Source organism: Acipenser ruthenus, chromosome 4 (genome assembly GCF_902713425.1).
Source record: "Acipenser ruthenus chromosome 4, fAciRut3.2 maternal haplotype, whole genome shotgun sequence".
In the NCBI taxonomy this organism is placed as follows: Eukaryota; Metazoa; Chordata; class Actinopteri; order Acipenseriformes; family Acipenseridae; genus Acipenser; species Acipenser ruthenus.
The window spans coordinates 79506215-79520754 of record NC_081192.1 but is presented as its reverse complement, the minus strand read 5'-3'; the positions used below and the strand labels follow the sequence as shown (position 1 = coordinate 79520754).

Sequence of the window (14540 nt, the reverse complement as noted above, 5' to 3'; positions counted from 1 at the left end):
TGGGCGCTTGAAAGGATGCTTGCCTCCGCGGAATGCGGTTGCAGGCTGCCTCATGGTGGTACCACCTGAGGTGGGAGCACCCTGTTGTACCGGGTTTCCTCTGAAACTGGGGCTTAGGATGCCACTGAGCTGCAGGTGGACTCCCTTGCATGGTGAGATTGCTGTAGCATCTCATCTACCGCTGGACCAAATGTATGGCCTGGTGTGACTGGAGCGTCCAGCAGTGCTGTCTTGTCTGCATCAAGCACACGTGCTTGGTAGAGCCAGAGCTGTCTGTGCGCAGCCACCAATGCTGCCAGGTTTCTGTCTATTGCTTGTCCGCTAAGCTTGGACAGCCGTAGCAGGTTCCTGGAAATTAGGCACAGCTCGTCCATTTGCTGAGACAAGGGCCTATGGTTCTCAGAGAGGGACCCTATAAGTTGCGTATGCTTTCTTTAAAATGACTTCCGTCACTCTGCACTGCTTATTCGGGCATGACATATCTTGGCTAGCAAAGACAGGGTGGTAGGCGAACAAGCACAGCAATGGGGGCCTCTACTGGTGGAAAGTTGGTAAGACCAAACTTGTCCTATTGTAAGTGACTCTGCATATAATGCACAGTTCACAGCCTACCTCTGTAAAGCACTTTGTGATGGTGGTCTATGAAAGGCGCTATATAAAAATAAAGATTAGATAATTAAAAAATAATATATTTTCAGTAATATTGTAAATATATACATTTCAGCTGAACAAGTTATGGACTTGGTGCGCTAAGATCGGGGGAGGGATGGCAGCAGAGACGCAGGTTTCCCACGGCACACAAGGCCGCAGTGGGACTTAACCGGCGCTAGCTGAAAACAGAATATACAGAAAATACACAAAAACACGCTACAAATAATAAAAATAATTATTATAGCGATTCCGTAATAAAAGCAATTGCTAAAAGGAGCATGTAATCAGGCAGATTTATTTCTCAACTCTCTGATGTTAACAGGTTAGGCTGAAAGGGAAAATGGCGACACTGTCAAGGTGACAGCATTTTGTAATGGTTAATATTCCCTACTTGAAAGGGAACCAGGATGTGATGACTGAAACAGAAAACAAAAGCAAATCTAAACAATAAGAACAATACATCACAGCTCTTTAACCCAATATACCGTATTCCTTCAAATTTAAGATGCCCTCGAATTTAAGACGTTGATTTTAATACACACATCACTATACTCGAATTTAAGACGCAGGCCATTTTTTAGAAGAAGAAAATTGGTTTAAAAAGTGCGTCTTGCATTCAAAGGAATACAGTATATAAAGTTTAATGTAAACCTGAACAAGATTGTGGGACACAGTAGCAACACCTAGTAAAATACATGCGTTACAATAAGGTCAGGAAAAACCTTCTAGACGTCAAATCTTTAATGCGTCACATGTTGGTAAATGACAGATCAGTACAAAACACCTAACAAAAAAAGTACAAAACAAAAAAAATAACCTACAGGTCAACTCCACTCCCCTCTGAATGAGGTATTCTGTATACCTAAGCTAAACAAAGCTAAGCATCATATCACTGTTGTGTGGTTTACAAGTTAGTCACCAAGTCTAGTATGTGTGCATGCGTGGACCCCAGAACTAATGTCAAGAGTTGATAGATGAGTGTAGATAATAGCTCTGCTTTTTCTAATACCTCTGAGTCACTTTCTGAAGAGGTGGGTGCAGCACATGCTGTAACAAAGCAATATTAATACCACATGCAGTGTTAAGTTGAATGCTGTGCCTGAACAAATGTATTTTTTTAATTTAAATCACTGCTAGCAAGAACACTACAGCAAACATGCTGTCTCAAACACAATCGTATCTGTACCAAAAAACACACAGCCTAACCCACGTAAAACAGTTGTTTTCTTTATCTGCTTGTTAACTCATGGTTTGTGTTCTTAATGACTCTATTCATGTTTCAGCACTCATGGATATTCGGCCTGTTTAAAAAAGTCGCCAGGACATTTTACCTTTGTGGGGTCTCTGAGCAAGATGACTATCTTTAAACGTTTGTTATCTTAAAATCCTCACATGATGTAATCTTGATTCTGTTCATCGACATTAGTTTGGAAAGGAAACAACAACTACTATGATTCTAAAACTAATATTTTCAAACAGCTTAGGACCTATATTAGTCGTATTGGTACTTTACTTAAATCTACTGGCTGCATCTTCTTTTTTTTAAATGAGCAAATAGAGATTTTAAGTAAAAAAAAACTCTGATCTAGCCCGCACCCAGTTCTCCCAAGGCCTTGCACAACAGTAGACATACAGAGCCATGTAGGACCACTGAAGTATATGCAGGCTTGGGTACAGAAGCTCCTACCCACCGAGCACCTACTATAAGCCCTCTATTAAAGTATATAAGTTCTGAACCTGTGTCCAATTTAGAGATGCAACTGTAATTTATTACAGAATGCATGCCAGGGATGCAGGGATTGCATGATAAACAAAGCACTCATGTGGGGATCAGCTCATAGTGTGAATTGCATATGGCAGGTGGTTCTAATGTGAACATCATCCAAACTCCTACCATCCCTTTGTGGCTTATTAATGTGCTTATATCTCTGAGTAATTAAACTAGATTAAATGGGTTCCGCAGATGCAGTTATCCCTGGATAACACATGGCACTGAGATGCTACTTGATGGCACATGCTACAAAAAAAGTCTCCATATTGACGACTCACCTGTCCGCTGTTGGCTAGATCATCCACCGAAAGCAGAGGGTCGAGTCTGAGTCCCAGGCCGAAGTCACACAGGCAGCAGGTCAGGTCATTCTTCACCAGGATGTTGGAGCTCTTCAGGTCCCGATGGACGATGGCGACCTTGGGCCGTCCACAGGGGGTATGATCGCTGTGCAGGTGAGCCAACCCTTCGGCAAGGGACCCTCCCAGCAGCCAGAGGTCCTCCCAGCTGATGATGTGCTTGGTAAGGTACTCCTGGAGGTTGCCCTGAGAGTGGTAGGCGGTGATGAGCCAGTACTGCTTTTCTGCTTTGCGCTCCTCTGCAGTGAGGAAGTGCAGCACATTCTCGTGCTTGAGGTTGATGTCTGAGAAGATGTCTTTCTCGTTCTTCCAGGAGGCGTATTCCTCATCCGGGAAGATCTTGACGGCCACTGTCTCAAACTGCTCCGAGGTGCTCTGCTTCAGCTTGGCCTTGTAGACCTCAGCGAAGCGGCCCTTGCCCACCTGCATGTCCAGCTCGATGGGCAGCAGCTCCATGTTGTGGTTGATGTTGTTGGCGCAGGTGGAGCTGATGTCGGAGCGGTCGTCATCGATAATTGCGCAGGCGTCGCTGCAGTCCAGCTGCCCGTGCTTCCTCTTCTTCTTCTTCTTCTCCCACTCCTCACTCAGCCTCTTCTGACGCTGGACCCGGTAGAAGTAGAAGGTGATGACCACAGAGATGGCGATCAACAGGGGTGGCATGAGGCATATCAGCATGACCTGTGGAATCACAGGGACCTCTGGTGCCCTGTCCACTGTGTTAAAAAAGGTGAACAAGACATTAATTTTACCATAATTTTAATATAATTAGGAAACATAGTATTTACAGTAATGATCTTTCTAGGGAGGCTATATATTATCAATAATATTCTTTCCTATATTTGAATTAATAATGCTTCTTTATTTTAATTACTAAAACTCTGATATCCTTTGATACAGTGTGGTTTTATCACGTCCTGCCTGGAAGGGTCAAATGTCTCAGTACAATATGAATTGTCATGAAGATATTCACAAAAGAAATAAACTGCTCCTAACTAAATCTAAGTTTATCCTTCCTAGGTTTTATAATATTGTTTCAGAAAATACCAGCTGGGTTGAAAATGTTACCCTCATACACAGGGGTTTCTCAAGCTATCTGACACGCCCATTAAAAAGTAAACGAAAAAGCATGCTGAACGTCTGCCGTTCTTCTTACAGTGACTTCAAGTCTGAACAAGAACTTCTGCTTGTAAAGGAACTTCGGGATTGTTTTAACATTAGAAGCGGCTTTGGCAGAAAAAAATCCTGTCTCTGTTTGGATACAAAGTTTTGTTAAAGCTCTTTTAGTGTATGGAATCTGAAACGTCCTAGTATTGAAAGTGTTAGAAATTACGAAAGCTTTAAGAGTGAACAAAGTCCTATCAGCAGCATCTGAAAATGCCATTCATCAGACTGCATGTGTCTGCATTGCCATCTGGTCTGGCCCAGGTTATACTGTCTCATTTAGCTTCCCTGGAGTTCATAGTGAATGTAGGGTGATGTTACCTGGGGTATCTTGTTTCATCTTAACATACTGGTTTATTTTTGCTTAGAAGATGACTCAGGGTAATTCACGATCATATTAAAATAACCTTAATTGGGTCAACAACAGAGGTTACACACAGGCTCAGTCAGCTATTGCTTATCACCTCTCTTAGTACACCAGCCTCCAGTTCCAATTGATATTGGAATATCAATTCTGGATTGTGGTGCTAGGGGCTGGAGCATTCGTTTCCTGTTTTACCTCCTTTGCATAGTAATTATTCGTGAATAGATAATCATCCCTCTTAAAAACAGGCAAAACATATTTTAATAAACAAGGCCCACAAACAATTGTTTCTGCAATGGTGACTGCCAATATTAGTTACAATAATTTCCTTTGCATAAAATCTCATCTTATTAATTTATGGTAGGCCTATGTATAGTATTGTGTCACAGAATCACATGACATTGTGGAATGAGGTAATAAAATACTGGCCAGCCCCTTTACAGCCAGCAGTGTATTTAAACGAAAAGCTTAAAAAAGTTAATTACCATACAGGGAAAACATTATTAAATCTCAAAAGACACCAGAACAATGCCAAACATTATAGAAAGGTACACATAACCCCATTAAGTTGGCATTTCAATTATTACTTTGGCTTTTTTTCCAGAATTCACATAGTTAATGACTTCTTAAATGCTATGCTAAATTGATACTTGTGTGCACAGATTAAAACCGAGTAATGCCTTGAATAGATATAACCTATTATTTTCAATGTCTCATCTTCTAAAATTAGTCTAGTGGGAGTTTCTTTTCAAAATGGAATATATTTTCAGACATAAATGTAAATAAACATAACTATGAACCTACACTAAGCCTATATGGTGTACATGGTATAAAAACACAACAGCATATCCTTTAGTAAAGGAGACATTTTTGCTCTTAAATACAGTATTGTAGTTTCCGCACCAAAATGAAACATAAGGAGACATGAGTCATGTCTCCTCAAACACATAACAAACTCATCTCCCAATTACTACTCATTAAAGAAATCCTGAACCTATTGTTTTGATCCCCGTAACCTTGGTTTCTTAGGGCGTCTGCTAAGAAATAAATAATACTAAATAGACAGTGCTCCCTGTGTCGGTTGCTATATACATACTGCAGATTATCCTTGTTAATAAAGATATGCTTTTAATTAACAGAGCAGCAGTGGAACTATTTTCAATCTCCATGACTATTACCCCTGTTTACACTGGCTACCTTTAGGATGACACCTCTTTGGACTTTGTTTTTTTATTTAGGTAGTGTAAATTCAGCCTTCAGACTGTTCGAAAGTCGCCCTACCTCGACAGAAGGCTTAAAGCCACTTTAGCCCCGTCTTTGCTCTACTGTAAATACAAACCGTACCATTATGATTCATTTTAGTGATTAGCTGTTACGTAACAGGGCCCCAGCAATTCATTCCGTGTTCTGTTAGCAAGCAACGATGCCAAGGAAAGCATCACAGAGAAAGTCTTCTTCAGTTACACTAAATACTGGCAAAAACATCACTTAAAAAACAAACAAACAGCACAAACAAAAACAAATATCTGAACCGATAATCCTAAATCAGCAAAAGTCCTAACTAAATAGCACATTTAGTTAGTTCTTTTTCTTTTTTTCTTTCTTTCTTTCTTTCTTTCTTTCTTTCGTGCTCCCCCTTTATAATGCTGTAGTTGGGAGCCGACCGTGCTATTGTGTTCCGCCATAACCCTAGCCCTAACCTTTTCTGCAGTATAAAGGGCCGCCTTATAAAGGGGAGCACTGTATTATGCACCTTTACATGTTGCATTATAGTACAGAACATTCAGTTCATCTCAGCATCTGATTACAGCTAAAATATGTGACACATCAGAATGCAAAGAACTGTACAGCCTGCATAAACAAACACATGAAAGTCCACACAGTTAAGGTTACAATTCTCTTAAATCAGAGGGAGCTGCAGATTTGTGTTACAAGGTTGTAGGGTAGGTCATGCAGTCCATATATGGGATGTGCTTATTTATGCATGTAGACAATGTGCAACATGTTGGTTAAAGCTAATAAGGAACTTGAGACCTTTCATCCACCAATCAGGCAGCTCTATTGCAGGGCACTACCACACAGTAGGAACGGTAGGAACATTAGATCATCCATAAATATGAAACACTCAACAGCGTTAAATTTAGAAATTCAAAAAGAAACTTAATGAATTCAACGACAAACATTTCGACTAGAAGTATTTTTCTGACAGAACTTACAGCTTTCACTAGCTACAGTAGCAACAGGGTCTCGCAGGTGCTGTTTTGAAAGATGCACAGGTTACAGTAAACATATAAAAAAATAATATCTGGTTCCATACTAGGTTACAGAGACCTCTCAGTTTGCAAGCGTTGCTTTCAGGTAGTTTATTTTTTCTTAGGTCATTTTCATCTTAGCAATGTCTTCAGGGTCAAAGCATGTCACTGGCTGCAAAGTATGTATGTCAGCAGTGTGGAGTAGTGGTTAATGTTTTAAAATATGCAGATTTTTTATTGCTCATAGAAAATGTAAGTACATATCAAATGTGCGTGTGTCACTTACTTTACTATGTTTGACTGGCACACATGGGCTTAAATGGTTAATGGAAATGTTATTTATATCATTTTATATTATATAATTTATTTATGTTTTATTGTATCAAATAGTATATATATATATATATATATATATATATATATATATATATATATATATATATTTTTTTTTTTTTTTTCAGCAATTTCACAGGTAAAAATAGCAATTACAATTATTCCAAAATCTGGTACCTGTCATGCACATTCATTTTTACATCTGGAATTGAAGTGGTTACCAGTTTACTGATTAGGTGTTCGGAATAAGCAGAGCATTCCACCTCCATTTAATACATTATTGGTCATGATACCCATAATCACCTTGTTTGCCTGAAGTAACAATATAACATTTTACTGAAACTGCTGTCTAAAGCCCCTTTCACACTTGCACTCCTACCCGGGTCCGGACCTGGGTTCTGGCTACCTGGGTCACAATCCTGCATAGTGTGAAACCACGTACCTGGGTTGTACCTGGGTTAACCCGGGTCCCAGTGACCCACCTCAGGATGTGGGTCAACACGCTTTGAACCGGGTTGAGCGCGACAAAATGCATGATGGTGGAAGAAATAACAAACAGCTACGTCTGCGTGAAGGTTTTTGTTTAGTCTGTTTAGCCATATATTTGTTGCTTGAGACACACCATGAGTCAGATTGCAGCAGGGATCAAGACACGTTTGCTGTAATCAACATTTGAGCCAACGGTTCAATCCGGAGAAGCTTGGATGGAAGCATCTGTAACAAGTTGCTTCCAGGCCATTGATACGCGCATTGTGTACTTGTGTCTGTCACCCAGGTCAACCCTGCTTTATCAAAAGCAGTGTGAAACCGCGCAGCCGACCTCCACGACACCGGGTCCTGACCTGGGTAGGTTTCGAACAGGGTAAAGCATGCCAGCGTGAAAGGGGCTTAAGTGTTTAATACCCATGTGTGGGTTGGAAAATAAATACCTGTGTAAAATGCAAGAGTTTGGCTTTGAGTTATGCCACAGTGTTTGCTACTTACTGGATCTAATTAATTAGGCTTTCATTTTCACAATAAAGTACATTTTCACCTAATGAAAGGTCAGGCAGTGTTTGTAAAATCTGCAGCACCGAAGCCCCTCTAAACTCAACAGCCTTCCAACGGTGAAGTAAATGCCCTTGCATGGATATTCAAAACGGTGGTATCAGGTTTAGCTGCTACCACAGGATGTGGTCTGATTGAGATCCCACCTGTTAAGGCACGCAGTGGTTGTGAGTTTACAGTGTGCCGTTCACGTGAAACAGCAGGGGGAACACACCCGATGCACACATGCTCAAGGAGTGAAGGGCCAAAGTAAAAACTTTGTGGAATGAGAGCTGATGCGTAGTAGACTGCTGGAAGTGGAGCCGAGTAAGCTGTGAAGACAGGCGGCCTCATGCCTTCCTTCCTAGACATACAATCCTCTACAGTGTGTCAGATCGTCTCACCCAGAAGGTCTGCAGCGCCACTGACTGGTGAGAAAATGCTGTTTCTCACTTGTGATTCGTGCTCAGGTTGGTATGTTAGCACTCACAAAGGATGACTTCACAGTGCTGTGCATTAATTGATGGATTTATTTAAATATTATATCATATGGAATGTAACAAAAAATTGTACAGTAACAAAACCGCTTCACTGTTTATCTCGTAAGCCATAATAAAGAATTAGGGCAACATTAAACACCATATTGTGCAAGCCACATTTTGAGTATGAAATACCCAACATAAATCTATTTTTACATGACACATCACAGGCAATCTACACAACAGTTCCTGAACACATCCTACCTACCCCATTTTCTGCAAGCCAAACTAACTTCTACACAAACAGTGATTTACACCATATGGTGACAACTAATCAGAATATACATTTTTTCAGATGCATACGTACATTAAGGAGGTATCTGTGATGTGCACAAACCAGCACTCAATCGTGTAAGTGCTATTACATCACTTGTAAACAACGCAACAGGTAGGTAGGATGCAAAGATGGCGACAGTCATGGAACTCAAACAATATTATATTATAATCAAAAAGCCTCAAACCTGACGCAATGTCAACTAAATCTAAGGATGAGGCGTTATTGCAACTGTGACATAAAACACTGGAACCTGATTCCCGAGGTTTTGGTTATGACCCTGGTGCATCATAACCAAGCCCCTGTTACTCATTTTATTTACACAATTCAGTCTTCAGACTCTCCCTTATCTGAATTCTAGTGGCTTGAATCAGTAAATCAGTAATCTGAACAGGGTCTGGTGCAGATTCATGAAACCTGCAGAGAAGGAAGTCCACCTATATAGTAACCTCTGTGAGAATCCCCTGTACAATACTGACCTGCTAAATCCCCTGTACAATACTGACCTGCTAAATCCCCTGTACAATACTGACCTGCAAAATCCTCTGTACAATACTGACCTGCTAAATCCCCTGTACAATACTGACCTGCTAAATCCCCTGTACAATACTGACCTGCTAAATCCCCTGTACAATACTGACCTGCTAAATCCCCTGTACAATACTGACCTGCTAAATCCCCTATACAATACTGACCTGCTAAATCCCCTGTACAATACTGACCTGCAAAATCTCCTGTACAATACTGACCTGCAAAATCCCCTGTACAATACTGACCTGCTAAATCCCCTGTACAATACTGACCTGCTAAATCCCCTGTACAATACTGACCTGCTAAATCTCCTGTACAATACTGACCTGCAAAATCCCCTGTACAATACTGACCTGCTAAATCCCCTGTACAATACTGACCTGCTAAATCTCCTGTACAATACTGACCTGCAAAATCCCCTGTACAATACTGACCTGCTAAATCCCCTGTACAATACTGACCTGCTAAATCCCCTGTACAATACTGACCTGCTAAATCTCCTGTACAATACTGACCTGCTAAATCCCCTGTACAATACTGACCTGCTAAATCTCTTGTACAATACTGCTGGAATTATTTAGATTTAATACAAGTAGCTATTAGCTCACTGTCTGGACGAGCTGCACGCAGCAGTTGGCCATGATGTTCTACTTTAAGTTAAACACAGACAGGAAACCGCATGTCTGAGATCGCAATCACAGCCGTCTTCCAGCATGCTACAGTTTATTGTCACTGCCTTTCCAAGCTGTTTTTATTTAACAACAGATAATGTGTCACAACAAATGATTATGCTATCACGTCTTGTAAAACATGTTCTATTTAAGATAAAAAGTCACACTAACTAGCTATTTTATACTGTTTGTAGTACAAAAGAACAACATATTTTGCAGGTGATAAATATGTATAAACTGTTGGATCGATGAGAATGATGTCTTACAACATTTGTTTCTGTTGTTAAAAAAAGTGTCACTGCTGTACAGTCGACTGCAGTACAAAAAAAAAAAAAAAAAAAAGCTCAGTCCATTTTATGAAAGTTAAATTCCCCCACACTGAAGATTTGTACGAGACGGCTCATCAACGGCTGATATGTTTGAATGGAGTTCTCCGTTATCAAGGCTGAAAGTTCTACAAAAAACTTGGTCAAGTATGAACAACACAGCTATATCTCTGCTCATGACGGAGACAAAGACGTTTTGCTGTAACACATACATGTAGGGGCTCAGAAGAATAAAGCTCAGTGATATGCTGACTACCACTGATCAGTGACATATATCTAGACATGTTTAGTCTGGAATCCAAATGGAAGAACCATTGCTCATGCAGTATATTTTACTTTGAAATAATTGAGATAAAGCAAAAATCCATAATAGTAGATCTTGATACTGATGTGATTGTACCAGATCCAATAGATTATTTGAGATGGAAATGACGTCATATTAAGATCAGCTATATATATATATATATATATATATATATATATATATATATACACACACATACATGTCCTGACAGTCCCCAGTACAATCTATATGGCTTGGAGCCAAACTTACCAACAGAAAAGATGAGCTTGTCATTACACTCCTCTTCCTGTCTGCAGGAGCACATGTACAACAGCATACCCAACACCTTCTTCTTTTTCATCACACATTTTGTGGAGTTGTAGTCATCCAGCATAAAGTTGTACAGTTTCTTTGCCGGGTCGTGGCAGAGCGTTTCTTCAGTCGTGTTTTTGTCATGCCTCCTCCTGAAACAGAGGATGAGAGTTACCTGATTATACAACACCATGTAAATTAAAGAATGCCAATGAGTTCACTAAAATAGCAACCCCTATGAAAACACTTAAGAAAAAAGGTCTCTTGGTATTGCCCAGTTTTCCTTTGTTTTTATTTTGATTGTAATATATGGCCCCTGTTTTGAGTTGTACATTTTCTCTAAGTCTGCCTTTACCTGGCTTTGTGCTTCCTTGAGCTTGTCTGGAGAATCCCAAGTGCCAGCACTGAACAACTTTCCGCCTTCCACTGACGTCATGTGACAGTGTGACCTTTGAACTCAAATTTAAATAGTCGAGAGCAGGTGGAGTTTACAGTTAAAAGGTCACATTGTTGCATGATTTCAATGGATTCTCCAGACCAGTTTAAAGCCAAATAAAGACAGATGCAGAGAAATAATGCAATATTGGAGGAAAAAAAAATTCATATTGCTGGAAAAACAGGTGCATCATCATCTCACTGGAATTCCGGTTGCCGTGATAGATAACAACAAGAAAAAGGGTAAAAGACCAACTTGCTTTGCTTGTCTTTAAATAAAAGGGAAAATAAAAGCAATTTAAAGCAATACAGAGCATAAAAACTGACATTACTAATATATATATATATTTTTTTTAGAGTTGAGGGATTACCAAATGGACACACAGACTTCTTCCGGCTTCTCACAGATAGAGGTTATGTTGCAGTTGCTGTGGCAGATACCATAGTTGTCGCATGTTGTTGACAACACATCACAAAACTTGCAGAGGTTGGGAATTTCATATCTTTGACCAGCATTCTTCCAATCTAATGAAACAAAAAATAAAATAAAAAATAAAAATAAGCAACATTTGTAATAGTATCCAAATCACACTATTGAAATACACATACTGCTAAAGTGAGCATGCACCCTCCAGCAACAATGCTGGTGCTCAGATTTAAATGAGTGGTGTATTATGGGAACAGAAAAACAATCATTGTTGCAGGAGGGAGCCTGATCTGGGTACACGGCAATCTTTACTGGCGAATGCTTCTGGGTAAAAGAGAATAAAAGAAATGCATTCACCGGGTGATTTACGACCCATGTGAATAAAAATATCAAAACTATCTGAATTATGTTTTAGAATACATTGCTGCAATGCAGACATCCTGAAATATAGCAAAGGTAAAGTTATGTGTTTTTTCATGACACTGTAGAAACGGTTTAAAAACTATTGCCTGGATCAGTGACAGTCTGCTCTGACAATACTGCTTTGTACGTCTTTAACCTAAGCCATGTACAGTATAAGCACAACTGAACTTGTAAGATGCCAGCTGCTGACATTCAACAAGCATATTGTAACCATTATAGGAAAAATTACCATCATGACCTACAGCTCTGTCCAAAGGTTTAGCATCACCCTGTCGAATTAACTAATTTTGCACCATAAAGTCGAATGAAACCTTGTCCATAGTTGCACTCCTCCCCTTCATGTACAAATGACATTGACAAACAGGTTCCATCACATATCCCGAGATTCTGATATAACTAGTGCTAAATAACGTCCTAATCTAGTTTCATCACAATCTGATTAGTGAAAATATTTGCAAAGTATACATGAGAGGTATTTTCTGCACTCACCATGGACACGTATTCAATTTTTTAAACTTTAGTCAGCCACTAACATGCCATGTCTACATTTGGATGTGCTAAACCCAAACATATTCCATATTGTTTACTGGGGACTCTAAACAACCAAACTCAAAAATGATGACTTGTCTGAAGCCACAGACCTGGAGGGGCTGAGCTGGTAGAGTCTGTTTCCATAATACACTCCTCCGTGGGGGCCCTGTAGTGGGTTTAGTGCAACATAAGACATCACAGTGACAAACCATAGCCCTAAAGACATCAGCTCAAACAAGGTGTTTTATTGCCATGTAACAAAGGGTTATCCAACTATCCAAAAACTACCAAAACTGCACGTTAGCAAATATAAATAACAATGACACTAGTGTTTTTATCATGAAGGATAACATTTTCAGAATTTTAATTGTTTAGGCATTTCATGCTGGAGGTAGTTAGGGAGACTGCAGTGCACGTACAGTATATACAGTACAGTCAGCACTCACATATCTGACCCTATAACATTTTTTACTTCAGTGACAGTTAAACGCGTGTGATGCAGATCTGATTATTTCATTTTGGCCTGTTCCAACCCTTATCCGTTTTTTCAGGGAACACAAAAAATATACAACGTCAAAAATACATAGCTGAAAGGACTGTGTTTTAAAATAAGTAGGCTTCCATTTAGATGTACTGTAGCTGGTTTTGTTAGTACAGTACTATATTGTCAACAGAAGAAGCATTTTAATTCAGAACGATATGATTCTGAAAATACCACTTGCCAAAAGAGACGGCACGTGGACTGTAATATAGTACATACTTTTAAATCTGGTATGTATTATAGCAGTATGTAAATCTCCCCATTAACGACCCAACAACAAAATTAAATCAGAATGTTACCCATGCACAGAACTGCGTACAAGGTAAAAGGTAATGCAATTTAGCAAAAGATTTAAATAAAGCAAAGCAACAACAGTTTCAAGAACTAAAACAGTATCCAAAGTCGGTATTCAAAATTGCAGAATATAGTGCTCGATAAAGCACTAGTGTCACAGTTCGGAAATCGCGGGTGATGGGTAAGTGCATTAGTTTGTTACATATATATACTGAGGTGTATCTGGGTAACAGATACCCTAGTGCTGACTGTGTAAGAAATGGTGGCAGTACTGAGGGAGGAAGCACAGTAATACATTTCACCATAAATACAATATATATCCAGAATTGAATCATCAACTTGAGATAGTGTGGAAGTAGCATTATTTACTTATTTGAAAATGAACTGGAATACTACTACTTTTATGAATTTGAGCTTCTGTTTGTCTTAGTTCTGTTGCATTTCCTAATTATTATTTTTTAAAAAGTGCTTGAAGTTCAAGATTTTTTTGCTACTACATTTAAAGTAGCAGGAAAAATGTAATAAGGTCATTTAACAAAATGCATAAATAATGAAAAAAACTATATTATTTTTAAACATGCAATCCAATAAAATAAACTTAACGAGCAATTTGGTATAGGCGTGAAATCTCTGACACTTATGTACACTGACAGTTTGTCATTTCCTTTTAGTACTCCTTCCAGGCCTGCTCACCACCGGTTTACTGTTAACACATTAACCATTTACATTTGCCAAATGAATTACAAAAACGTATGGTATGTAGCTATGGACTGATTAATTTGCTAAGTTACCAGCACCTCCGTCACATTTTCTGCACTATATATAAAAGCTCCCGGCTGCTGGTTTCTGTTTCAGAGTTTCAATCATACAGATGTGACAGGACAAGAGGGGCTGATTAAAATACTAGCTAGCAGGTGCTAGGGAGGCAGAGACTAAAAAGTGACGACTTTGTATCATTCTGGGGGAAAGACTATGACAGGAAGTACATTCTCCTGCACATTTGCTTAATGGGAGATATGACTACTCGACAAGATGTAAA

General features: G+C 39.4%; 1 protein-coding gene across 1 annotated transcript in view; it reads right to left on the bottom strand.

The window, feature by feature from the left end:
* The window catches only part of LOC117400383 (TGF-beta receptor type-2-like), a 43565-nt gene that overhangs the window by 14163 nt on the left and 14862 nt on the right, over positions 1–14540 (bottom strand). Inside the window, exons 2-4 of the mRNA XM_034000259.3 lie at positions 11657–11810; positions 10809–11002; positions 2701–3491 (exon numbers count right to left, since the gene is read on the bottom strand). Coding sequence (XP_033856150.1) covers positions 2701–3491; positions 10809–11002; positions 11657–11810 — 1139 coding nt within the window. The remainder of the gene's footprint in view (positions 1–2700; positions 3492–10808; positions 11003–11656; positions 11811–14540) is intronic.